This window comes from Oryctolagus cuniculus, chromosome 1 (assembly GCF_964237555.1).
Source record: "Oryctolagus cuniculus chromosome 1, mOryCun1.1, whole genome shotgun sequence".
NCBI classification, from domain to species: domain Eukaryota; kingdom Metazoa; phylum Chordata; class Mammalia; order Lagomorpha; family Leporidae; genus Oryctolagus; species Oryctolagus cuniculus.
The window spans coordinates 166,460,941-166,488,578 of record NC_091432.1 but is presented as its reverse complement, the minus strand read 5'-3'; the positions used below and the strand labels follow the sequence as shown (position 1 = coordinate 166,488,578).

Sequence of the window (27,638 nt, the reverse complement as noted above, 5' to 3'; positions counted from 1 at the left end):
CGTGTGCAATGAGGGGGAGAGAGTTGAGTAGGAATGGCCAGGACAGCGAGAAAGAGGCAGCTCCCACCACACCACTCCAACCCCCGGGGCCTCTCAGCAATCTCCCTCTTCTATTTATTTATATTTCCCCTCATGTTAAATAATAAAGTCATGTTCCCCCTCTAGCCTTTCCCTCAGCTTCCTATGGAAAGCGGCCCTACAAACACGGTACAGGTGTGCTGGGGGCTTTGCTTCTCCGAAGACATTGAATGAGGGTCTGCCTGCTGCGGGTGGCTGTGGCCTGGTGCTCTGTGGGTGAGCAGTAGGGTGGAAACAGCCGGTTAACGGGAGAAAAGTAAACTGCAGGGACTTAAGGTGAAAGAAGGGGTTAGTAACACAAAAATATGCGCAGTTCACACCAGCTGGGCGTTGAGAGGAGGACTAAAGCATGGCACAGTTGTAGGCGGGAATCTGGAAGGTTTGTTTCAAGTTGGCATTGGCCTTGGAGCTGGTCCGTGACCATAGGAGGATGGCAGCTATGGGTGGAGGAGTGTTGCAAGTGGTGGCCAGAGACTCAGGCTGCCCAGAGAGGGGCTGTGGTGTGGTGCATTAGGGCTGGAGTGAAGCCTCCTGTGATTGGGGCAAGGAAAATATTGCAGCCAGATCTCATCCAGGATCAGGGATCTGGAGAGTTCTCCTGAAGGTGGTTGTGCTATAATAAGAAAAAGGGAGGAAGGATTGAGAGCTGAAACATTCCTAGTGTTCAAGTTAAAAGTTAACTCTTTTGTGTAGTTAACGACTAACTTGCTCTATCCCATGCAAAAGGGAAAAAGGAGAAGGGAGAAATAGAATAAGGTGGTAACCAATTGGCTTCAAAAGAACAAGCCTGGTTTGCTTATGTGGTTGCGCATTTTCAACGTACTACACACGTGGCTTTTTTCAGAGATGAGCACAAACTTGAACAGTCTTAGACGCACCTCTGTGAATCCCCCCTGTGTCGTCTGCAGGGTTTTGGAGCTATTTTTGAACACATTCCTAGTTTAGCCATTAGAAATTATGGGTTTTATTTGTATAAACTCAGCAGCTAAAATAGCGCCTTTCCAGAAAGGTGGGGTGAGCTCATCGCCGTCTGCTGTGACCCAGGCAAGTTAATGACCTGCCCGGTATTGTTCACACCGGCCAGCCCTGGCTGCCTCCACCAGCCGAAGTTCCACTTGAAGGGAGACATTGTTTCTTGGGCTGCATTTGTCAGATGCTTTCCTCTCTGCATGCCAGCCTGTGCTGAATGTCCTAGCAGTCCCTGAATGTTCCTGCTGCCTGTAATTTATGAAACCACAGAGCAGGTAGCCCTGGAAATGTATACAAAGTACTCGGCACTGCTGTGCAAGGCCCCCAGCGAAGAGCAGAGGTAAACACCTCTATACCCACACGTGTAACCTACCAGACCCTGCCTATGGAAGCTCCAGGGAGCCAGGACTTACTCCTAACAACTTGCAGAGTCAGTGGCTGAGCAGCCTGGGGACATGAGTATTATAAGCAGGAGGGGCATTTGCTGATGATTCTGATCATTTTTCCACAAGAATGGTAATGTATGGAATGGAGGTATGTGGAGGAAGGGGATTAGGAATTGGAGAATTTGTACTGGGAGCAGGAAATTAAAACAGAGCACCATGGTGGGCTTGCAAAACTTTTAAAGATGTTTACCTGCATGATGTTCAGTTCATTTGGGTAAAGCAATGAGCGGCTGAAGGACATTCATTGCAATGGGTTTAAGACTGTAAGTATCAGGAGCTAGGGCAGCATGGCTAGAAAACAAGAGACAGCTGGTAAAGTGCCTTTAATTAGGTATGAGATCTAAAGCCATCTCAGGGTGCTGTTGGGCAGAGAATCAAAAAGGAGGAAGGACTGCAGTGTGGTTTTATAAAGTCGAAGAGAATGCTGTTCAGATGGAGTGCCAAGGAAAATCCTGGGTGCATGTGTGTGGAAACATCACCATGTACCCCCTAAAACTGCAAAACATCCTGGTACGTTGGGTCTGGCCTGTTTTAAATGAACAGCTCTGGCATTGTCTGTCCCTTTTGCTGTGTTTGTCTAGAGGACTGTTCGATTTTTGTTACCAGGCTAATCCTTGGATTAAAGAATAGGTATCTTGAGGTGAAATTTCTTCAGGGTTCTGTCCTTCCTGGAGAAGAACTGAATTTGCTGTTAAGGGAATTGTCCCTGCAGGTGCCAGGGTAGACATTTGCTTGCCATGTACAGGTGACTTTGATAAGACTTCTTTTCAATCTTGCGTATTTGTGAGTGCATTCTTGGGAAGATTGCTGCTGGGTAGTGTTGCATGTCAGAGATGAGGGAAGTTTAGTTATTAACCCCACATGGAGGGTAAAGAGGGGCAGTAGGCAGCCTGTGGAATGAGGAAAGGGCCAGACTGAAACAGTTCCAAGAGGTATTTTTGTTGTTTATACTTGTTAATTATTAATATTAATTATTGATGAAAAACGGTTCTGACTCACATGCCGCACATTGTTTAGGAATAAATTATCACATTTCTTATCAGGAACTATAGTAGACATTAAACTATTTCAAGTAATCAATACTTATTAATTTAGTGAGTCGTTTCTCCCTGTTAACGGTGAAGACAAAAAGAGAAATCATGACTTTCTGGCACGGAAGGAACTTGTTTTATGAAAGTCTATTTTCCCCTCAGCTTTAGGAGATTTCTGGCATGAGGGGACTATGTTAAGAACTGAAAATTTGATCAAATTAAGTCAATAATTAAAACGTATCTTCAGAACAAAGTGCCTGTTTCATGAAGGACATGTAGGTAACATGTAGGGTTTTGTAGGTTCAGGTTGCTCACTGAGTATTGTGTTTTGTCTCAGTTGTCTATCCCTTTTCACATGTGTGCTCACTGTGATCATCTTAGTTTTTGGAAATGAGCTTTGCAGGAGTTTCTCTACTTTGTACTTTATGATGTAGATTTAAGTGAAATATATTCTGTTTAAATTCCAGTGAGCAGGTGTGTACATGACTGAAGGCTGCTCTGGCAGATGCTGCAGGACAGGGATAGGAAGAGGGGAGTGGCAAGAAAGGAAGAGAGAAGGAAGGGAGAGGGAGGGAGAAGGGAGAGGAACTTTGAGAGTGGAGGGCCTCCTAGCTGTTGCTGTGACTTGGAGACATTGTTCTGAGGGTCAGGCTGTAAGAGTCAGAACATATGCTTCTAGGCATTATGGATGTTTTGAGCATTCTGAGATCCATGTTAGCTTTTTTTTTTTTTTTTTTTTTTTTTTTTTTGACAGGCAGAGTGGACAGTGAGAGAGAGAGACAGAGAGAGAAAGGTCTTCCTTTGCCGTTGGTTCACCCTCCAATGGCCGCCGCTGCAGCCGGCGCACCGCGCTGATCCTGGCAGGAGCCAGGAGCCAGGTGCTTTTCCTGGTCTCCCATGGGGTGCAGGGCCCAAGCACCTGGGCCATCCTCCACTGCACTCCCTGGCCATAGCAGAGAGCTGGCCTGGAAGAGGGGCAACCGGGACAGAATCCGGCGCCCCAACCGGGACTAGAACCCGGTGTGCCGGCGCCGCAAGGTGGAGGATTAGCCTATTGAGCCACGGCGCTGGCTTTTTTTTTTTTTTTTTGACAGGCAGAGTTAGTGAGAGAGAGAGAGAGACAGAGAGAAAGGTCTTCCTTTTCCGTTGGTTCACTCCCCTAATGGCCGCCACGGCTGGCGCGCTGTGCCGATCCGAAGCCAGGAGTCAAGGTACTTCCTCCTGGTCTCCAGTGCGGGTGCAGGGCCCAAGGACTTGGGCCATCCTCCACTGCCTTCCCCGGGCCATAGCAGAGAGCTGGGCTGGAAGAGGAGCAACCGGGACAGAATCCGGTGCCCCGACTGGGACTAGAACCCAGGGTGCCGGCGCCACAGGCGGAGGATTAGTCAAGTGAGCTGCGGAGCCGGCAACTTTGTTCTTAAGACTGTGTATTGGATTTCCTGTGGGCTTTCCTTGTTTTTAGTTTTAGTTTTAGTACATATCAGTGGTCCTATTGTGTACTCTTAGCAGTTATGTGCAGAGGTCCTAATCATATCGTTGGTGACCCAAAGAGTTATTTGGTTGTATATAATAACACACAGTTGAACCACTTCCGGGGTTACTTTTTCCTTTGCCCTGGTAGCATTCTGAGGTGCCCTGAATTTGTGTATACTCCCAGTAAGGGGAGCCTTCAGCCTTGCAATCCTTAGCCAAGGAGGACTAAGTAGGCTGATCCTGGATCAGTTCATTGTCTGTCATCTCAAAGTCTTGCCACTGACCTCACCCATAGCCTGGTGTTTGGTTCTAAGAGCAGTGGATGCGCCACTTTACAGCACTCCAGTCTCAGGTGGCAGATGCTCCAGGGCATCCTCAGGTAAACCTTGATTTCATCGGGCTTACTTCATTTACGGCAGAGAAGTCTGCAGTTGTAGAAAACAAAAGGACACTGCCTTTTTTAAATGGAGGTGACAGCTACTGGTTTCTGCAGAGGAGCTGAAGAACAAGTAACTTGTAAATGCACAATGTGTTCTTGCTTATGTACTTCCTAGCACAGTTCTAGAGCAATAGAATACAGGTAAGTTTTGTTATCTTCTCATTTTGAGTTATGTTTATGAGAGGCATAAGAAGATTTGCAGAGAGGAGAAAAACCTTTTTCATACCATTAGTTTATATTTTATATCTCATGAATTCTAGCCATTTATAAAATTATCTGGTTTCTTGCCCCTACTCATGGTTGATTTTTTTTCTTTTTCCAGCCAGAGACCTTTGAATTATTTTTATTCATAAGTGAAAAATGTATTACAGCTTTATTTCCTTTTATTAATAGTTCCTTCTTGCCTTTAACCACATCTCTGACTTTTTGGCATGTAGGGTCCAATGAGCTCATGCTTAATCATGTATAAACAACCATCTAATTATATGGTTTTGGATTTTCATTTGACCGACTAAACAAAAATGACACAGAAACGAGAAACCTGACAACCTCCCCTTCTTGGGATACCTGGCCTTTCTCTCTCTTCATGCATTTAGTAAAATGCACGTTATAACTTATCAAAAAAATCAGTTTGTATCTGCCAAGTTTCTGAGGTAAAATTGTTCTTTTCAAGGCTACGTGTCAGAAAACAAGTCGGTGGAGCTAAATTATACATCTCCTTTGCAGATTTTCTTTTGGGCTATAGTTTTTCCTCCTCTGGACTGAGGTGTCACCAGCGTTCCTTGTGCTGCTGGTGTTGGCTGACAGCGCAGCATTCATGGGACGAGGTTTCCCATTCTTTGTCCCCTTGCCTTCTCTCGGAGGTACAATAACAACTGTGCCTGCTGCCCTATCTTCCCACCCTCCCCCAAACCACTCTGACATACTTTGGAAAGAAAATAGCAGGGCAGTCTTTCCAAACAAATGTGCTTACAGCGTTTAAACAGGAAGGAAGAAATTGTCCATTCCCTTTTGTTTCTCATTGGCTTGAGCCTAGAGTTCTGATCATGGGGCAGAATCTCTTTTGAGCTTTTGGCTAGGTTCACCATACATAGCTCCATGTGCTTGATAGATGAACGATGAAAAGATAGGGCAGAAAGCCAAGTGCTAGATGACCTCAGATGAGGCTCTCTGAAAAGTTCATGGAAGAATGGCATTAAAAGATAAGTTTATTTTGGTGCAAAACAGCTTTGGAATCCAGACAGTTTTTTCATAATGCACATTTCCTATGAATATCTTGAAGACCCTTTTTATGCTTGATCTCAAAATTGTTTTGCACTAAAATAAACTTACGTATAATCATATATATAGGTATATGTGTATATATATATATGGGGGAGTTTTCATTATATATATATAGTTTATCTTTTTTAAAAATTATTTAGCTTGTTTATTTGAGAGAGAGAGGGACAGGGAAAAGGAAAGGCAGTGAGGGGGAAAGAGAGAAAGAGAGGGAAATAGAGAGAGGGAGAGAAAGAGGGAAATAGAGGGAGGGAATGAGGGGGGAGAGAGAGAGAGAGAGAGAGAGAGAGAGAGAGAGAGAGAGAGAGAGAGAACTCTTCTACTGATTCACTCTCCGGATGCCTCCAATGGACTGGATAAAGTCTGGGAACCAGGAGCCGGATTCAGGCCTCCCATATGTGTGAGCAGGAACCCAATTATTTGAGCCAATAGTTGTTGCCTCTCAGGGTCTGCATCAGCACGAAGTCAGGAATCAGAGCTGGATATCAAACCCAGGCACTATGGCATGAGACTGCTGGGCTAAGAGCCCATACCTAAACCTATGTTTTAATTTTGTTTTCAATAAACTTTTAAAAGTAAACTAGTGGAATCTGAAATAATGGAACTCCAAGAAGCTGAGAGTGGAGTGGCAGTTTTACGGGCTGCAGTTGGGAGTAGGAGACACAAGGAGATATTGGACAGAGAGTACGAAGTTTCAGTACTTTGCAAGATGCTTATGTTTAGAGATCCAATGCACAGCAGAGTGGCTGTAATGAACAACACTTACTGTATACTTGAAATTTTTTAAGAGGATAAATCTTAAGTACCCCCCCCCCATACACACACACAAAGGTAGCTATGTGAAATGATGGGTCTATTAACTAGCTTGACTGTGATCATTTCACAGTGTATATGTATATTAAAGCATCATGTTGTACATCTTAAATTTATACATTTTATTTTGTCACTTAAACCACAATAAATCTGACAAAAAGAGTTAAAATTGCCTCTATTTATTATTTTTTTTCTGAACACTTTGCAAGATGAGTATTTCAAAGAGTAGATTTGGCTAGCTAGTATTTAATAGCTGTAACACAGAAGTAAATGGATTCTCGTGAAATTTGGCCAAAGTGATTTATTTCCTTACTAATCCTTCAGCCTTAAAAAGTAATTTGACTTCTTAGAATTTCTCTGAAACGTGCATATCCTTAAGTGCTAAGATTTCATACACTTAGATGGATTAGGCTTGGAAGCAAATTATATTGACTCCATTTTGAGAATTTAGAGTTAGTATGGTCTTCCTAAGATTAATATCTAACAATTTTTCTTATTGAAAATATTCTGGAAATGATTTCCTAATTTTTCTTCCCATTGTAAGGTACTAATAGGGATTTGTTACAATATTTTTTTCCAAACTGTGGATTTTTTGCTCAAGGTTCCTGTTCTCATTGGGCAAACAGATCAAAGTGAGACTTCTGTCTGTAATGATTATTTTTGTTTTGATATGTTTTGTTTAGAACAGAGGGTAGCAAATCCTGGAAGAACTAACAGATTGATTCACCCTACAGCAGTCAGATGAGGAAGCACTGTATTTACCAAGTTAAGGCCTCTGCTTAATTGACCCTTTCAGAATGGGGCAGGGATTTGATTTCTCTCCTCATTTACTTTGAAAGTCAAAGGGTCTTATGTTGCTTGTGATGTGTTATTTATTCTCTTCCAAGAATTTGTGAAGTAAGCTTTCAACTTGATTAGCATTCAACTTTTTATTCACATTTATTCTCAACTTTAGTGTTCAAATTTGGATGAGTAACAACTAATCCTTTTTTAAAAGTGTATTATTTTTGGGAGAACATAATCACAGCTTTTAATTTAGTTTTTTTTTTTTCATACTGGCATTGATATGTATTAGGATTGCTTTTCATTTCGATGGGGAAGACTTTGGGTTGTAAGCAGTTCTCTTCCTCCTTGTTTGACCCAATTTTAGATATTAATAGTTCAGGGTTATTACAGATACAGTGTCTAAATTAGCATCTACAGAGTATACAGATAAAGCAGTCACATTCACTTTAGTTCCAATTCATGTTCTAGTCATGTTTCCAGAGATGTTTAGGTTATCCTACTTCTCATAAATTAAAAAATATCTTGAAATAAAAGAAATAGAATGGGAATTATCCGTGTAAGCCCTGGCCAAATGCCTGATGTGATGTTAGAATTTTGTTTTTGTATTTTGGTTGAAGTCGTGTAATTTTTGCACAATGACGTGTAGCTTGAGCCAAAAGGTATTTATTTCATACTCCTCATCTTTCTAATTTTAAATGAATCTATAGTGGGTATGACTTACTCTACCAACTAATATGCACTAGAAATGGTTCTTGAAGTTATTTCCTTTAAATCAAAACACATCAAACTCCAAGACCCCATCTTGCTGATTAAGGGGAAATTTAATCTCAGTCATTGTTACTTGGGACATCTTGATACTCTGCTAAAACAAGACAATACTCCAGGGTCTTTATACAGAGCAGAAAATTCCAAGAGCTTTTCTGGTTCTTGGTCCATCAGGTTACTGCCAAGATGCCTGTTGGCCAAGTCCATATGGTCTCTAGGAGTTTTCTGATCTGTGCATGGCTTGGTTGTAGAAATCTTTGCTGGAACTGGGAGCTCCAGGTCCCAAAGTCTAGCCTTGTGTACCTGTGCCATGCAGCCACATCCTCTGCCTCTGCTGCCTTCCTGTGGGGGCTGCCTCTCCACTCAGAGAACCATCTGACTGCTCTTCTTCCTCGACTTGGCCAGCTCACCTTTTTCTTTCTTTCCTGTTCCTCCTGGATGCCTGCTCCATTTTCAGAAGGCTCTGCAGTTTAGAGCACCTGGTGCAAGGTCAGTGAATTTAAATTTCTACACAGGATTAGCCCTTTTATAGTAACCTCTCTTGGAACAAGAGAACACAAAATACAAATACGACAGTTCAGCAGGTTTTCTTGCAGTGCACCCCAGCTGCCAAATGGGCTTTGGAGAGTCAAGAATCTCCAGCCTGGGGAATAAATGGTAGCTGGCTCCTGAGACAATTGATTAGCCCTAGGGGTCTTTTCTGAAGGAAGCTGAGTGCTTCCCATTTCCAACAAGTATCCCAGCCTTGTTTTTTAATATGAAAGAAAGTAATCCCAGTAACCATCTGCCTTTTCTCCAGGTTTGGTGTTTCTGAGCATCCCATCTGGATGGGTAAGCCCACGTGTAACAGAAAACACTTCTGGATAGAGTATACATGTTTTGGACAGTTCTTAGGAATCACAGTTTGGGGGGAAGTAAAGGTAGCCTTGCAGCTGTCAATGATGACTTGACTTTTCAAGACTAAGAAGTTACATGTAGCTGGCGCCGCGGCTCACTAGGCTAATCCTCCGCCTTGGGGCACCGGCACACAGGGTTCTAGTCCCGGTCGGGTGCCAGATTCTGTCCCAGTTGCCCCTCTTCCAGGCCAGCTCTCTGCTGTGGCCAGGGAGTGCAGTGGAGGATGGCCTGAGTACTTGGGCCCTGCACCCCATGGGAGACCAGGAGAAGCACCTGGCTCCTGCCATTGGATCAGCGCAGTGTGCCGGCCGCAGCGTGCCGGCCGCGGTGGCCATTGGAGGGTGAACCAATGGCAAAGGAAGACCTTTCTCTCTGTCTCTCTCTCTCTCACTGTCCACTCTGTCTGTCAAAAAAAAAAAAAAAAGAAGAAGTTACATGTAATATGAAGGATGACTGGAAGCTAGCCACTCAACCAACTATTAGATACTAAAAGAAATTTCCAGTGATTTATATATAGAGTGTGTGTGTGTGTGTGTGTGTGTTTGTGTGTCTAGCAGAGCATATGGAGAGAGGGGGAAAATTAGTAATATTTCTAGCTCTTTGGTAATTTAGAGGAGGTTCCTGGCTCCTGCCTTGGGATCAGTGCAGCTCCAACCATTGTGGCCAATTGGGGTGTGAACCAGCACAAGACCTTACTGTCTCTGCCTCTGCCTCTCCTTCTCTCCCTGTGTAGCTCTGACTTTCAAATGAATAAATAAATATTTTTAAAAAGTATGACATGTAATTTAAAAAAAAGAAAGCATATGAATACCTAAGCTTATGGACTACTTCCTGGCTGCTGTTCTAAGTGCTGTCTATACAATGAAGTGTTGAGCACTCCCTGCAGTAGGAACAATTATCATCTCCATTTTTTAGAGGAAACATAGAGACAGAGTTTAAGGAACTTGCCTCTGGTCAGAGAGCTGGTAAGTGAAGCCATTCTGACTTTAGCATCTCTATTCCTTTCTTCTTCCCCTGTGCTACCTTTGTAATCCTTTTTCCATCCATTGCCTCCACTTGATTTTGCCTAGTCCACCCTGCTCCAGCCATTGAAAGGTTGAGATCAGGTCTTATTTCCTTATCTGTAGCCTCCCTCAGTTTGTATAGATCCTTTCTTTCTTTAAGCTTTTTTTTTCTTTTTTTGTCCTTACCATTAAAATAACTCAGTTTAGGATTGTTTCCGATGTCAGTGCAAACTTTTTCTAGTTGGTCAGAGACTCTGACCAAGGGCTAGTTCAGTGGCCTGGGACTCCATTATTCTAGCAGAGCACGGAGCTTGCACTCAGTAAATGTGGTCTGTTTGTGATCTTGGAAATGGAGCTGGTTTTTTCCCATTAAAGTATACTTCCTCCCTCCCTTCCTCTCATTCTTTCTTGTGTTTATGGAAGTCCTCTTTTTGTAGAGTTAAGGATAATAATTTCACCTAAATATATTTTCATAGATTAATCCACTAGATGAGCCTTGGTTAAAGCCTATTATATGAGTTTGTGAGCAAGAATTGCCTGACTCATCTATGTGCTTGCTCTCCCTAGAGTATATAAGATAACACAGAGCAGCGAAACAATAAATGAATACCTGATCCGTGAGCGATAAATTACAAAATTGTGCCTGTACTGGTATTTCAGTTTTTCAGAGTAATGGTTTGCTTATTTAACAAATAGATCTGCCATCTTCCCCATGGGATTGTTAGAAAATTTGTCGAGGGAAAAGCAGTAAAATGTGCTTACATTTCCTCTTTGGTTTTCTAGGCTAATTGTTGGTGAACTTTATTTAACACTTCTGCTATACTAAGAGTCTCTGTGGAGCAGAGCAGCTCTCAGTTAACTTGGCAAATCATTACTAGAGAGAACAGAAGGGTCAGCATAAGACTCTCTACTAATTAGTTGATAATTGATGTACAATAGCTGACTGATGAGACTTTAGAATATAAACCCCGGAAATATTGCTTAATTTATCTTTCCGTCTTTATGAGATGGCTTGGAACTGTGGATTCTTAATCTCTTATCAGGACTGCCCGGAGACAGGGAGCAAGATTTGAGGCCTCAGGCCCAGGAATCCAGGGCCCTGAGTAGTCCAAAAAGGAAGATGATAGTTTTTAATCTCTCAGGATATAAATTTGACTCCATCTATTGCAGGGATGAAGTGAAATGAGTAGGGCTGGTGATTCCACACTTTGTGCACAGCATTCCTGAGTGCTGAGTAAGAATGGAAGATTGTTGGCATGGCAGTTAGATTCTTTGTGGGATAAACATGGGATATTCAACCTAAGCTGCTGGGAACAAGGTGGTGGGAGATTGCATGATTCATGGAAATCTCCCTGGGTTTGGATCTGACCTGTTGGCTGGCTCACTTCAGAACAGAGTCACAAAATGGACTTTATATAATCCAGCCCTTGCAGTTTGTTTTCTTGAATCTTTATGAATCAATTATAAAGTCTTCAATCTTACTCTAACTTGCTTCTGTAACTATTGCTTTCTTATTTTGCCATTCACTGCTCTGTGGCCTCAGCACTGTTCGTCCAGCTTCTGGTTCATGAATCTCTGCCAGATTAATATTGGTTGAACTCTGCTTCCTGAAGGAGTCTGATTGCCTAGGGCACTGGGTCTTTATATGCATGGTACTGACCAGATACACCAGCATCATCCTGTTTGATTGTTTTGTAGTGGTATCTAGGAATTTGTATTTATTTTTATTTATTAGTAGCCAGAGAGAGAGAGAGAGACAGAGACAGAGAGACAGAAAGACAGACAGACATAGATAGAAATATATTCTATTCTACTCACTCACCTTCAAATGCCTACAATGCCTGGAAGGCCCAAGCCAGGAGCCCAGAACTCAACTCACGTCTCCATGTGTATGACAGGAACCCAATAACTTGAGCTATCAACTGCTGCCTCCTATGGCTGCCTAGGCAGGAATCTAGAATCATGTGTCAGGCCTGGAACTCAAACCCGGACATGCAGATTGGTATGTCTTAAACTGGTAAGCCAAAGGCCTGCCTTGGAATTTGCATTTGCATTTTTGAAAAGTTTTCCTGGTGATGCTATTAGGTACCCAGGCTTAGAGCCTATGCAGTATTCAAACTTTTATATCAGGTCCTCCGGACAGTTGAACCAACTCTCTGAGCTCTATCTCCTTTACTTCTCTTGCAGGCAGCCTGGCTTCTCACTTTCCCAGGACACACCAGGCCTCCTCCCTTCTGTGTGCCTGTCTGCACCCTGCTGTTTCCTTGCCATTCATGTGTTCCTTCTTCCCGCATCCTTTAGCTTATAGTTTCCCTTAGAATGCCTAGCTTGGATGAGTCCTTGGGGAGGAGAAACTCCCTGAACAATGTATGTTGCATAGAATTTGTTCCTCTGAGAGATTTATTTCATATGTTTTCATTTTTAAAGTCCCTGAGGGGGTGGGCATTGAGGTACAACTGCTTAAACCAAAGCTGGTGGGTGCACTCATATCCCATCTTGGAGTGCCTGCTTTGATTCCTGGCTGCTCCACTTCCAGTCCATCTCCCTTCCTTTTTTTTTTTTTTTTTTTTTTTTTTTTTTGACAGGCAGAATTAGAGAGAGAGACCGAGAGAGAAAGGTCTTCCTTCCATTGGTTCATCCCACAAATGGCCACTATGGCTGGCGCGCTACGAAACTAGGAGCCAGGCACCTCCTCCTGGTCTCCCATGCGGGTGCAGGGCCCACGGACCTGGGCCATCCTCCACTGCCTTCCTGGGCCACAGCAGAGAGCTGGACTGGAAGAGGAGCAACTAGGACAGAACCCGGCACCTCAACCAGGACTAGAACCCGGGGTGCTGGTGCCACAGGTGGAGAATTAGCCAAGTGAGCTGCAGCGCTGGCCCAGCTCCCTTCTAATGTACGTGGGAGGCAGCAGATAATGACTGGAGTGCTTAGTCTGCTGCTAACCTCATGGGAGACCTTGATGGAGTGAGTTCTGGGTTTCTGGCTTCAGCATGGGCCAGCCCTGGCTATTGGGGGCATTTGAGGAGTGAACCAGAGGATGGAAGATCCTTCTGTCTCTCTGTCACTCTTTCAAGTAGAAAAAATAAATGCAATCAATGAATAAATAACCATTTCAAAGCTCTGAAAAGACCTGTAGTAAAGAGATAGTTGAACTTTGCTGTATTGGGTTTCCCCAAAGTTATTTCACCATGGACATCTCCATGAGCCTGTCTCGTTGATGGTTTAACAGCTTTGAACATCTTTAAGTGTGGGGAATGCCTCTACACTCTTCAGCCAGTTACCCTATGCGCAGGGATTGCCCACTCCCTTTCTCAGGGCCTGTGTCTGTGCTTCATGCTTAGGCCTGTGCAGCCCAGTAGCATTCCCCTTGTTCCTAGGTGAGAGGTACCCTCTGAGGAGTCAGGGTGCTGTACCCTGCATTCCTTCTCTCTCATAGATTTTGTGCAGTTTTGAGCATTTGTAACCTTTGCCAAATTGAAATGCTTTGCCCCAGAATAGAGGAGCCAGTTATTTCATTCTGGTTTTCATCCTTTGGTGATCATAGCCCTTCAACCATGCCTTGCTGTATTTCAGAGAAACACAGTGGACACTCACATATGTTCATTAAATTGTCACTGCTATATCTCAGCAGGAAAATGTGATGCATTTGACCAAGCACTGCGTAACAGCCCTGGTATGTCTGGCATGCATGGATGTATTCATTTTGCTTTTACAGAGGAGCGTGGGGAAAGGTGGGAGAAGCTAAGGACCTATGCTCTAGCAGTCTTTAAATTTTTTAACAGTTTATTTAGTTTCATTTTATTTTAAAGGCAGACACACACACAACACAAGGTTTCTATGCACTGGTTTACTCCCCAAATGCCTGGAATAACCAGGGCTTGGCCAAGCTGAAGCTAGCAGCCTGGAACTCCATGTGCATCTCCCATATGGGGACAGGGACCCAAGTACTTAAACCATCATCCACTGCCTCCCAAGATTCTCATTAGCAGGAAGCTTTATTGAAAGCAGAGGGGCTGGGGCTTGAACCAGGCACTGTGATATGGGATGTGTGTGTTCAAGTGGCAGTTTAACTGCTGTGCCAAATGCCTCCACCTGCTCCAGCCTCTTTGGTGTATTTTTACATTAGAGAGCGGGGAAAGGGAGAATTGCCCCCTCCTGTGGTAAAAAGAAGGTGCTTTTCTATTTTATTTATTTATTATTTTTGAGGAATGAGGGAGTGATTGTGCACTCTTCTGCGTTCTCCAGTCTTGAAAATTCTTTTATTTTTTTATTTTTAAACGATTTATTTATTTATTTGAAAGTCACAATTACATTGAGGGAGAGAGATCTTCCATTTTTTTCGGGGGGGGGGGGCAGGCAGAGTTCGAGAGAGAGAGAGAGACAGAGAGAAAGATCTTCCTTCTGTTGGTTCACCCCCCAAATGGCCACTATGGCCAGGGCACTGCACTGATCCGAAGCCAAGAGCCAGGTGCTTCCTCCTGGTCTCCCATGCAGGTGCAAGGCCCAAGGACTTGGGCCACAGCAGAGAGCTGGACTGGAAGAGGAGCAACCGAAACAGAACCGGTGCACCGACTGGGACTAGAACCCGGGGTGCCAGTGCCGCAGGCAGAAGATTAGCCTAGTAAGCCGCGGTGCCGGCCTAGAGAGATCTTCCATCTGTTGGTTCACTCTCCAAATGGCAGCCACAGTCAGAGCTGGGCCATGCCCAAGCCAGGAGCCAGGAGCTTCTCCTGGATCTCCCATGTGGGTGCAGGGGCCCAAGCACTTAGGCCATATTCTGCTTCTTTCCCAGGTGCATTAACAGGGAGCTGGATGGGAACAGGAGCAGCCGGACATGAGCTGGTAGCCCTATGGGATGCCAGCGTTTTAGGTAGTAGTTTTACCTGCTATATCACAATGCCAGCCCATCCAAAGTTGTTTTTTTTTTTTTTTTTTTATGCTTCATATTGGTAATGCTTATCTTACTTGAGAGAAGAGGAAGGGCTGGAATTGGTAAGATGCTTTTCCCAAGATTATCTTATTGACAGGCACCCAGGTATAATGATATAGCAATGTGTGTATGTGTTATGATATATTTCACTGTTAGTTTAAAGACATTATTATTTGTTAACACAGGTAATTCTGATGACATCTGTAGAGATAGAGGGGGCGATGTGTACCAACTCACATTGCCTTTAGAATTACAGTGTTCACATTCACATTTAGGTGAGCTTAGAGAAAGATGAGAAAGGACACACCTTTCTCTACTGGAGCTGGTTATCTTTAGTGATATTAGGGAGAGGTGTGAATCTGAGCTTTTTCTTTACATTCATTCACATTATTTGGGTTTTTAAAACACATGTATACATAAATCTATATTACGTTTGGATTTAAAATATCGATAAAGATAATCTCAAATGAAAGATAGAATGTACATTCTAGATAATATTCTGTTATCTGCTAAGGCTATGAAACCTTAAAGAAGAGATGTAAATGCTAAATTCCCAACATAATTTGGGCTTGGGAGGAGGTCCATAATAAATAGTACATTGTTTCCCTACCACAATATCATTTTTCCCCCTAATATAGGAAAGGGTGGGAAGTATAGCTCAGTGTGAGGGCTGAGTGGACCTATTGACTGACCGTGGAATTAGGTAATCTAACCTACCCAGTCCAGTACTTTGTGGTCACAAAAAGCCTCCTTAAGTGAGGCTCATCCTGTGTACAGAAGGTCTGTGTCTCTCTGTAGGCGAGCTTAGTCCTGGGAGGAGAACAGAAAGGGTTTCCTGAGTTTCTCATGCCCACTTGTTCCTCCTAGTTTGATAGAGAAGGGCCAGTTGTGTAAGAAAGGCAATTCCTCTGCTTACAAAACGAGAAGTGGCAACATCACTAATCATTAGGAAAATGCGAATCAGAACCACAGCAGGACATCTTCTCACCTTAGATAGAATGATGAGCAGCAAGGGCCAAAAAATAACTACGGTGAGGGTGCAGAGAAAGGGGAGATCTGCACTGGTGGTGGGAATATAAGTTAGAGCAGCTATTATGGAAAATTGTATTGCAGTACTTCAAAAAACTAAAGACAGAACTTCTGTAGATCCTGCTGTTCCACTTGGTATGTATCAAAAGGAAATGCAATCAGCATTTCAAGGCACCCTCACGTTTGTTGCAGTCCTCTTCATAATAGCCCGGATTTGGAATCAACTGAAGTGTCTGTTGACAGATGAATGGTTAATGTGGTCTTACTATGCAGCCATGAAAAAGAATGTAATCCTGTCATTTGCAGCATCGTGGGGGACGTGGAGGACATTATTTAAATGAAATGAGCCAGACACAGGAAGACAAATACTACAAGTTCTCACTCATATGTGAAAGTTTAAAAAAAAATTGATTTCATAGAAGAACAGAGTACAACAGTGGTTACTAGAGGCTGGGAAGGATAGGGAACAGGACAGATAGAGGGAGGCTGGATAGTGGCTTCAAGATACTGTTAGAGGGCGTACATTCTAGTGCATGCTAGCACAGTACTGTGACCATCATTTACAACAGTTTATTATGTATTTTATAAAAAGCTGCAGTTTATTATGTATTTTATAAAAAGCTGGAAGAGTTCAAAGGTTTTCAGAATGAAGGAATGGTGAATGTTTAAGGAAATGGAAATGGTAATTATGCTTATTTGATCATTATACACTGTAAACATGTATGAAATTATCATCCTAGACTTCATAAATAGGTACAGTGATAATGTGTCAGTGAAAATAAAAAACCATTAAAAATAAATGTATAAGTAGGATTAGTATTTCAAATGGGAAAAAAGAAAATGAAGAGCTAGGAATGGGTATGCAAATGATTATAGAATTATCCCTGCCATTATGGTTTAATTTATGTTATTGAGGGGCCAGCGTTGTGCCTTAGCAGGTTGTCTGCCAACTGCATTGCTGGCATCCAATATAGGTGCCAGTTCAACTCCCAGCTGCTCTATTTCCCATCCAGTTCCCTGCTAATGTGCCTGTGAAAGCAGCTGAGGATGCCCCAAGTGCTTGAGCCCCTGCCACTCACATGGAAGACCCTGAAGAAGCTTCTGGCTCCTGACTTGGGCCTGGCCCAGTCCCAGCCATTGTGGCCATGTGGGGAGTGAACCAGCAGATTGAAGACCTCTTTCTCTTTAACTCTTCCTTTCAAATAAATGAAAATAAATCTCGAAAAAAGATCATGTTAAGGTTGTATATTTAAATTTATGAAGATTAATATTTACAAAGACTTATTAAGATTATATGTTTATATTATAAAGATATATATTTTAACACAGTTATTCTTAAGTGTTGAAACTTAACTGAAAAGTGACTGCTGTTAAATATAAGAGTGGGAATAAGAGAGGGAAGAGATGTGCAATTTGGGACATGCTCAAGCTGACTTACCTCAAACGGTGGAGTTAGAAATATACCAGAGGATTCGAATTAAATCCCATCGAGGTGGCATGTACCAATGCCATCTCACAATTCCAAGTGATCAATTTCAGTTCACAATTGATCATAATGAAAGGACTAAGAGTCAAAGGGAGCACATAAACAAGTCTAGTACCTCCTAACACTAACCCATAGAATAAATAAAGGGGAGAGTGATCCAACATGGGAAGTGAGATACCCAGCAGACTCATAGAATGGCAGATGTCCTAAATAGCACTCTGGCCTCAGAATCAGCCCTAAAGGCATTCGGATCTGGCTGAAAAGCCCATGAGAGTATTTCAGGCATGGAAAGCCAAGACACTCTGGCAAAAGATCTCTGTGAGTGAGATCTCAGTGGAAAGAACAGGTCTTCAAAGAAGGAGGTACCTTTCTCTGAAGGGAGGAGAGAACCTCCACTTTGACTATGACCTTGTCTAAACAAGATAAGAATCGGAGAACTCAGAGGGCTTCCATAGCCTTGGGAACTCATGACTGGAGCATAGGGAGATTACTGATGCCATAGACAGGAGTGTCAATTGGTAAAGTCAACAACAGGAGTCACTGTGCACTTACTCCTCATGTAGGATCTCTGTCCTTAATGTGCTGTGTATTGAGATTTAATGCTATAACGAGTACTCAAACAATATATTTCACTTTGTGTTTCTATGGGGGTGCAAACTGTTGAAATCTTAATGCATACTAAACTGATCCTCTGTAAAAAAAAAAAAAAAAATTATCAACTCCCAACTTGACTTTCACTGGGATTAAACATGACAATAGGTCTGATCTGATTTCATCATCATTTTAAAAAAATCATCTATTATTCCTCACTTTATGTTTCTGTGTGGGAGCAAACTGTTGAAATCCTTACTTAATGTATACTAAGCTGATCTTCTGTATATTAAGATAATCGAAAATGAATCTTGATGTGAATGGAAGGGGAGAGGGAGTGGGAAAGGGGAGGGCTGTGGGTGGGAGGGACGGTATGGGGTGAAGCCATTGTAACCCATAAATCGTACTTTGGAAATTTATATTCATTAAATAAAAGTTAAAAAAAAAATAAAGATATATATTTTAGATTAGGCATTTATTTGGGTTTGTTAAAGGAAACCTTGCCAGTTAGAAGCATTAAGATGCTTAGAACTAGAAATAGTGGGAAAATTTGAACTCAAAGTTCCAGAAACTTCATTTGCAAATAATATTAATTGACTTTCAACTCTGTTTCAGTTGGGTGTTAGCTGTGCGCTCACAAGGAAAAAAGGGTCAGGCTTAGAAAATACAGATTTGCCCATTAACAGCGTATGAGTAAGAGGTTCAGGGAATCTCCTGTTCTTTCTTGCCAAGCTTTGAAATTCTCAAATTTCCCATTATAGTGTTCCTGTGCATTAGAACGCCCTGAAGGTGTTGGACTAGCCATTGGCACCTTCCGTTGAAAGAATCAGCCTTTTCTAAAAACTGTCAGTGGAGAGAAGGATGAAATGCGGTGAGGAGAGAGAGCCGCCTGAAAGCTGGGTCTCCCGCAAGTGTATGTGAGGGTGTGGGTAAGTGAGTTGGCATGTGGTTTCCTGTCACCCAGAGAAGCATGCTGAAAGCGGTGCCAGAAAGACACCAGCGACGAGCACTGTAATTCACTGCAATTCACCTATGTGTGTGTTAAATCTGTACCCTAATGTATATCACATGTATGAGTGCTAGATCTTTTAATCCTCTATACTACTGAGAGAGGTAACTTCTAGTGTTAACGCCGTTTTTGATATCAGGCTGCTAAGACGCAGAGAGCTTAAGTAAATTGCCCAAGGTTACACAGCCAGTCATTTAGTGGTGGAGCTAGAATGAAAACCTATGCGATTAGCTATTGTTCTGTGTGCTATTAACTCATGTCCTTTCTTCCTCTGACTTTTCCCTATCTCCATCTGCCTTCAGTGCGCTGGTATCCAGTAATTTACTAACTCATTCTTGAAGATCCACCCAAGCATGAGTTTCCAAAACTTTTTTTGCAAAGCACTATCCTGGATAGGAAAAAATTTGCTTTAAAGGATATTATTGGTAATTTAGACAGCATATTACTTACTAGCATTATATTATTGTGCTAAATGTCTTAAATTTTTTAAATTAATTTGTTTGAAAGTTTGAGAGAGAGAGAGAAAGCTTTCACACCTGTTGGTTCATTTCTTAAATGCCCACAGCCGCTGAGGCTGGGCCAGAATGAAGCTAGGAGATAGGAACTGAAATCAGATCTCCCATGTAGGTGGCAGGGACTTGACTGCTTGAGCCATCATCTGGTGCCCCCTAGGGTGTGTATTAGTGAGAATCTGGAATCAGGAGTAGAGGTGGGACTTTGAACCCAGGCACTCTGATAAAGGATGTGGAAGTCCCAAGGAGCATCTTAAACATTGTGCCAAACCTGATCCCATAGATATCTTGAATTTGTTGATTATGTCATGATTATGGATTTTAGAGATGAAGGACATGAAATCTGTGACTTACTCTTAAATGATTCAAAATTAATAACAATATAAATAATAAGCTTATAGATTAGATAAAATTGAGACTCCTTGTAGTATTCTTGCAAATTTTTTGGTGGGTTTTAAAGGAAAGAGTTGAGAAGAAAACCTTGCTACTTAGAGTGGTGAGGCACACATTAAATGCTTTTCATCCTCAGTACAGCTCTCTGAGTTAGTCACTATTAAGTCCTCATTTTAGAATAGGACTCTGAGGCTTAGGATCCCTATGGGCCTCTAGCAAGGGCAGGAAGCATGACTCAGATGGTGGTGTGCACATTTCTGTTTCTGTAACGGTGAAGTTGCTCTTGCACCATCATTTCTGACCTACTAAGAAAGCCATTTCAGAGGACCCCACTTGGAGCAGGAATCAGCTCATCCTAAGACATGATTGGTGTGATGTGTGCGTGTGTGGCTTAGGCTCCATGGGCAGAGGTCCCTCTTGCTCACCACTGTCTCTGTGGGCCTCCTAGGTCATGGCTGGCATTTGATAAGCTCAGTTGAGTGAACAGTAAGAACCAGAAGCACGTTGGATACTCGTCTCTCTTCCTCCCGCGATATTTCCATGTTTGTTGTTCCATGTCACCCATGTCGTTTTTAGAAGAGCTTCTAGTTCTGAAAGATGCAGCTCCCATGGTGATGACTGCGACACAATAAACTCTTTACCTTCAAGAGAACCCTTTTAACTAATGAAGATGTTAATTAAAATCATGCCCCTGTGAAGATGACCTCTTGATTCAGAAATGCGAAAATGCAGAGCACTCATGCTGGGCCAGCACACAGTGACTTTGGCTGGAATGTCATAGGAGGTATTGAGAATGCCCTCCACTTGGATCCTTATCTGAGCAATAAATACATTTTTTAAAAACACACCGTGTTGTCTCTAAAAATAAGCAGTATTTCAAAATGAAAATCAGTGCACAAGTAGTTGGCACATCTGGTAGTCAGAAAAGCTGTACAGTTTGTTTTCAGAGAGCGACAAGCCAGGAACATTCAGACTTGGCCAACTGAAAACTTTTCATCTGTCTGTGATTACACCTGGTTTTAAAAAAGTTGGCTCTAAGCTCAAAGCAGAAAGATCACTGGAAATGGACAGAGAACTAAACAGCATTTATGATCTTGTTTTATGCATGGAATTATGAAGAACTACTTTTTCTTAGAGAAGAGCAATAATTATAGTAATAACAGCAGCCGCTAGCTTCTGTGGAACACCTACCGTGTGCTGGACAAAGTGCTGAGTCCCTTATGTGTGTTGTCAGTACTAATGCACAGCGGTTGTATGGTGCTGTTAATTTTCTCCTTATGTTACAGATGAGAAGACACAGACATAGAGATAAGACACACAGATATTAAGTACAGCATATGCATTCCACGGGCATGTTGGCTATGGGGCCCGAGCTCCAAAGCAGGTATAATTCTGACTAGTGTGGAGGTATTCAGGTTTGGAATTTGGGAAAGTAAAAGAGAGGAGGTTGCATTGAGCACAGTGGCTCACCGTCCAACTGTCGCTTGCTCCCACTGATGAGATGTGCTACTGTTTTCCAAAACATCCTCATACATTTCCCAAGAAACTAACTGTTCATTCTTATGCTTCAAGGCCATCGTCCTGAGTAACTGTTAGAAGCTGTCCTTCTGCCATGGTTAGATAGGTTAAAGTTGACCAGTGAATTTGGGAGTAGGAGGTAATATAATAAGAAATCATGGAGATGTTGGGGAGAAAAGGATTAATGTTTCTTTCTTAAAGAATAACAGATTAATTTCAGTGTGTGAATCCAGAGTAGAGGGTTACACAGATAATCCTTGACTTGTGAAATTCTGCCCTAGGAAGAAGAGTTCCTCATTACTGCTCCCACTGGCTTCATCATCCATTCAATCTAGGTAGCAAAACTGTGGAGAAGCAGCAAAGGGTTGACTTGGCTGAAGCTTTTGGTTGGAAAACAGCCTTGTCTTTACTCAGTCAATTAAATGAGATATTTAACACTATGTTATAAAATAGGCTTTTTGTTAGAAGATTTTGTCCAAATGTTGGCTAATGTAAATGTTCTGAGATTGCTTAGCATAGGTGAAGCCAAGCATATTCAATGGGTTATGTGTATTGGATGCAGATGCATTTTGACATAGATATTTTCATTAAAATACTGAAAGACCATTAAAAAAGAAAGAAAAATAGCACTGTTTTTTAAAAAAGAAAATCAGGATAGGTTCAGTGGAAATAATTTGTCAGTATTTAATTTTCACTTATAGCTCTCCCTTTTTTAATTTAAGAGGCAGAGAGAGACAGACACCGGGAAGGACAGATAGTGAGAGAGAGAGAGGAAAAAAAAAGGGAGAGAGAGAGTTGGTGGAGAGCTCCCATGTGATGGTTCATGCTCCAGATGCCCACATTGGCCAAGGCTGAAGCAGGGAGCCAGGAGGCAGGAATGCAATCTAGGTCTCCTGTGTGGATGTCAGGAGTCCAATTACTTGAGCCATCATTGCTGCCTCACAGGGTCTGCAATAGCAAGAAGGTGGAGTCAGGAACCAGAGCTGGTAAATAAACCTGGGTACTCTCATATGGAAGGTGGGTGTCTTAACTGCTAGGCTAAAGGCCCACTCCCTGTAATTGTCTTTTTTTTTGACAGGCAGAGTGGACAGTGTGAGAGAGAGACAGAGAGAAAGGTCTTCCTTTTGCCGTTGGTTCACCCTCCAATGGCTGCCGCGGCTGGCACGCTGCGGCCGGCACACCGCGCTGATCCGAGGGCAGGAGCCAGGTGCTTCTCCTGGTCTCCCATGGGGTGCAAGGCCCAAGCACTTGGGCCATCTTCCACTGCACTCCCGGGCCACAGCAGAGAGCTGGCCTGGAAGAGGGGCAACCGGGACAGAATCCGGTGCCCCGACCGGGACTGGAACCCGGTGTGCCGGCACCACAAGGTGGAGGATTAGCCTAGTGAGCTGTGGCGCCAGCATGTAATTGTCTTTTAGTTTGATTTGTTCTTAGCTTCATTGGACAGATTTTATTGTGCCCTGTATACTATGCCCTGGGCTAGGTGCTAATGAAGCAGAGATGCCTTCAACCAGGGTTTGGTCTTCAAAAAGCAATAAAGTATTATAGACAGGAGGTCGGGTTGCATGACAGCAGTTCAGTCCTCTGAAGCGTGAGAGCTGCTGAGGCAGCTGTGCTGTGGTGGCTACTGTAGGGGAATGAAGGAGGAATGGTCAGATCTGCACAGTTGCTTGCGAGGGAGGGAGGTCTGAAAGAGTGGTGGGCCTTTGAAAGATGCAGAGATGCTCCCTAGGTAGAGGCGGCCATTCCAGACAGAGAAAAGAGCATGAACTAGGCAAGGGTTAACAGAAATGTTTCAGAAGTATGTTGGTATTTATTGATTTAAAGGTGTGTGCCTTTTCACATCACAACATCTCTGAAATCTGGACACCATGCACATGCTTAGTTGACAAAATAATGGTACGCCTTATGGTATATGGCATTTTAGATTTGATTAAACAAAGTGTTGAAATACTTTGCCATCAATTAATATTTCTTGAATGTGCTGTTCTAGCTGCTAATATGTCTTTGATTTAGGGGTAAATATTAATACATATTTTTCAATTTTTTAAAATTATTTGCATCTATTCAAAGCCAGAGTGAGAGAGAGCAAAAGAGAAAGAGATATGGTGATTCTGTTGGTTTACTCCCCAAATGCCTACAACAGCCAGTCCTGGGCTGGGTCAAAGCTGGGAACCCAGAGCTCCATCTGGGTCTCTCCTGTGTGTGGCAGGGACCTGTGTACTTGAACCATTATGTGCTGCTTCCCAGGCACATTAGCAGGGAGCTGAATCAGAAGTGGGGGAGCCAGGACTCAAACTGGCACTGTGATATAGGATGCTGGCATCTAAAGTGGTTGCTTAACTCCCACACCACAATGTGTGCCCTTCATCAATACCTTTTTTATTGAAGAAGAGTCAGGATGAAATGATTGAGTTCCTTAGATGAATACAGGACTTGCTATTTGGCAGAGTACTTGATGTCAGATGTTACTTTTAGTACCATGGCTGGTAGCACTGGGACTTGGGGAAGTAATGCAGGTGTCTAACTTCCTAGACTAGGCTACAAGCCCATCACATTGCCTTTTTCCCAGGTAAAATGAGAGTTTGAAATGCAAATGCCTTGGGCTTTGGAATTTATCAAGATCTTAATGTATGATGCGTTACATAAAAATGTATGCACTGCTGTCAGCATGAAGGCAAAGCCCCAATGGTACAATGCTTTATGAATTATGAAGACAGAGTATCTGTACACTGATCTTTCAAGGTACAAGAAGATGGATCATGGATAAGCTGCATTGGGAGTGGTGGAAGGGAGTTTCTGGTTTGCATGTCTGAAAAAAAAATCAGAAATTTCTGTTAGAGCTGATGATTTTGGAAAGTTTCCATGGAAGAAACTTGGAACCCAACTTAAGCCCACAGATGTCATGAAAATATACCCTGGTGCATTCAGTTTCTGCTGTCACGAAATCCCTCCGTGACCTTGGGCATGTCCGTTACCACTTGGGTTTTAGTTTCCCAAAAGGCTGGATCTGAGCCAGGTTCCTGCCAGCTGAGGGTGCTCTGACTCTCCCAGCATTGTGCACTTGCATCCGTGAGAACCTGAGGATGACTCCAATGTCCTTTGGTTTTGGGGGACCCTTCGGAGATAATATAAAAGATGACAAAGTAAGGGGTTTTTTGCTATTTATTTAAAAATTGGGAAAAGAAAAGGAAATTATACCCTCCAAGAAAAAATTTCTGTTTCTACCTTCTTTGATCTCAACTATATGAAAAAGATGGAAAATTTGGTGAGAAAATTTTAGACCTAATTTATTAAAAACTGAGATTATAATTGTTAGGAGTGGGAACAGAGTGTACAGTTACTGAGACTTGATCAGGTTGTTGGCAAAAAATGTTTGAAAAAGCACTTGCACATAAAAAGAATGTCTAGAATGAGTCAACTATTATTATTTTTTATAAATGAGTCATGGCAATGTTTGTCTTTCTCCTCTTTGCTTTTCACTTTTCCATAACGACAGATTCTTGTGGGTTTGTACTTATTTTCTTTCCACTTTGGGTATGTACCAAATTTTACTACATTGAATGATTGTTACTACTGCAAATGAAAAATCAGTGTCCAAGTTGATTACAGTGCTTCTTACTGCACGAGTGTTTTGTTTGTGACTATCTCATCCTCAGTTTTTAAATGGGGTAGATATCGTATGATGATTGTTGGGGAATAGAGAGGAAAAAACCCATATCAGGGAGATGCAGCCAGACTGTGTCCTTTAAAGAGATTTTTTGAAAGTCCAGATTTGGAATGAAATGAACCAGTTAAACAGGTTTTTTCAGCTGTGTCAACTTTCCCTGCTGAATGATTCAAGATATTAGCCATTCTAGGAAAAACTTGAGTTTGATATAGAAAGTACCAACCACTTATCATCTTAACTGTTTAGGTAAGGATATTATAAAATACAGCTCTTCTTATTATAATTGAACACTTCTGTATAGAAGGAGTACAATGCAAGCACATGCATTATCTATGAGTGGTGATTATGGAAAGATTCCTATTGTAACATTATGGCTTTTTCACTAGAATTAGAGAAAGCTTGATGGTATCACTAATACTAAAAAAAAAATCAAACCTACAAGACCCAAGGACTGTCTCTAAAGATGGGTCCTGCTAGAAGTGTGCACATGTGTATATGAACTGATTTCTGATGTAAGGGGCATGGAAGCTAACCTGATTCATTTGTTTTTAGGGGCTCTTGGCTTTGGGCCTCAGTGCAAGTCCATTGGAAAAGGCAGCTGCAACAATCTAGTGGTCACCAGCAGTCCCATGATGGTTCAGCGACTGGGACCCATTTCACCTCCAGCAAGCCAGGTCTCTACAGCATGCAACCAGATCAGTCCTAGCTTACAGAGGGCTATGAATGCAGCCAACCTGAATATACCTCCTTCAGATACCAGGTCTCAAGTTACTTTTTTTTCCTCCTTCTTTGTGGTATGATCACATCACATGAGTGTTTTCTCTTCTCTTCCTCAATATTCTCTCTCTCTTGCATGCACACACACACACACACACACACACACACCCCTACACACATGCGCACATGCATACTAAATCTTCAAGCAGCTCTATAATTTGAGCCTTGTAGGGGAGTGTGTCTAAAAACTAAGTATGTATCATGGTATCATCTTTATTGGGAGGAATGGTTTCTACACATACTATCTTGTGGTATGAAGGAAATGAATGCCCAATTTCAGATGTTTAGACTTTAGTGACTGAAACCCAATGTGTAAATTTGTCAATTTCTGGTGAGGCAAGTCATGTCATAGCCTAACAAATTGAAATGTTCTATGTACAGCTACACCACCTGATGGGTTTTCATTGCATATGTCGCAGTTTCCAGGTAGCTTTACAAGGTGTTTTGTCACTCTTTCCATCCATCCATCTACCTATCTACCCAAATATTTATTAAGTACCTACTGTCTGTATACTATAATAATTGAAGTTAAGGGAGATAGTATAAAGAATATAGATAGAAATCATGAATTTAAAACGTGGTGTATCTGGAAAGACATACTTTTATGTGTGAGTTATATAACACTTCAGCACAATGATTAGGTGCCAGAATCAGTAGATACTATATGTCATGTATCTATCTCCATGGGAGAGAATTGAATAGAATTGGGAATTCACTCAGACAAATGGTACTGTTTCTGAAGATTGATATTAGAGACAGCATAAAACCACAATACTGTGCAGTGTTTAAGGTCTACTCATGTTTTTGTGTTTTAAGTAAATTATTTTATCTTCCAGGTATTATCTTGGGAAAACACAATGCGAAGTTTTGCCCCTTAGTGCTACTTCTCTTGTAACTGTGATCTTGCAAAGGAGCTTTATCTCTGCATCTCTGTGGCATCCTCATTGAGGACTAGGACCCACTCATGCCTTGCAGCTCTGGGCTCCTGGTTCTTCTTCCTTTCCTCCCACCCCCAATTCTCCTTATAACTCTCCATTGTCCTGCCAGCCACTTTTGCAGCCTCTGAAATCATAGTTCCTGGAATCATTTATTTATGCCAGTTTTTTCATGAGGTGGAAACTTGTTTTTCACTGGAGACTTTTTGTGATGGGAAGCTGCTGTCATTTTCCCATTGATGATTATGCCTTAAGGGATTCCTCAGACTTGCTGAGTGCTGCATGTAAAATTAACTGTGCTCATGGATGGGTGTCATTGGGAAGCCTTCAGCTTCCTGTCTGTGGCAAGTCCAGCCCATGCCTTGAAGGCAGAGAGTCATAATTAATGAAGAGACTGACGATCGGCAGAGTACAGACTGTACAAGCCGTGTACCTTATGCAGTCCCTTTCATGGGTCAGCCAGAGAGAGGTCATTATCTCAGTGTTTTCTGGCATATTTGGTTCCTTAGCATAATTTTATATCCTTAAAAGACAAAGCCTTCAAGATGCACTGATGAATGTTTTAGACTATGCATTCTGAGTCCTTCTGTGGAGAAAAGTTACTTGCAGGATGAGCAAAGGAACAAGAATTGGGAAGTAGCTTGGTAAAGTATGGAACCTACTTTTAGCAGTTATGGCAAGGTCACATTTATTTGTGATCCTTGAATTGGTTCATGTGTTCCCACTGGGGAGAGACAGGTTGAGAGGCAACAGTTCAACTCGGAGGCATTTTACTCTCTGGACATGAAGATGATGCAGGAGGA

At 42.3% G+C, this 27,638-nt stretch overlaps 1 protein-coding gene across 12 annotated transcripts in view; it reads left to right on the top strand.

Moving 5' to 3' along the window:
- Positions 1-27,638, top strand: part of GLIS3 (GLIS family zinc finger 3) — a 797,279-nt gene that overhangs the window by 430,887 nt on the left and 338,754 nt on the right. For 9 of the 12 annotated variants that reach the window (XR_011379800.1, XM_070051548.1, XM_070051509.1 and 6 more), the window contains one exon: positions 25,676-25,883. The exons of the other annotated variants lie outside the window; for them this stretch is intronic. Coding sequence is in view for 8 of the 9 variants with exons in the window: in XM_070051548.1 (XP_069907649.1) it covers positions 25,676-25,883 (208 nt within the window). In the remaining variant the exon portion in view is untranslated. The remainder of the gene's footprint in view (positions 1-25,675; positions 25,884-27,638) is intronic. 12 annotated transcript variants of the gene reach the window in all.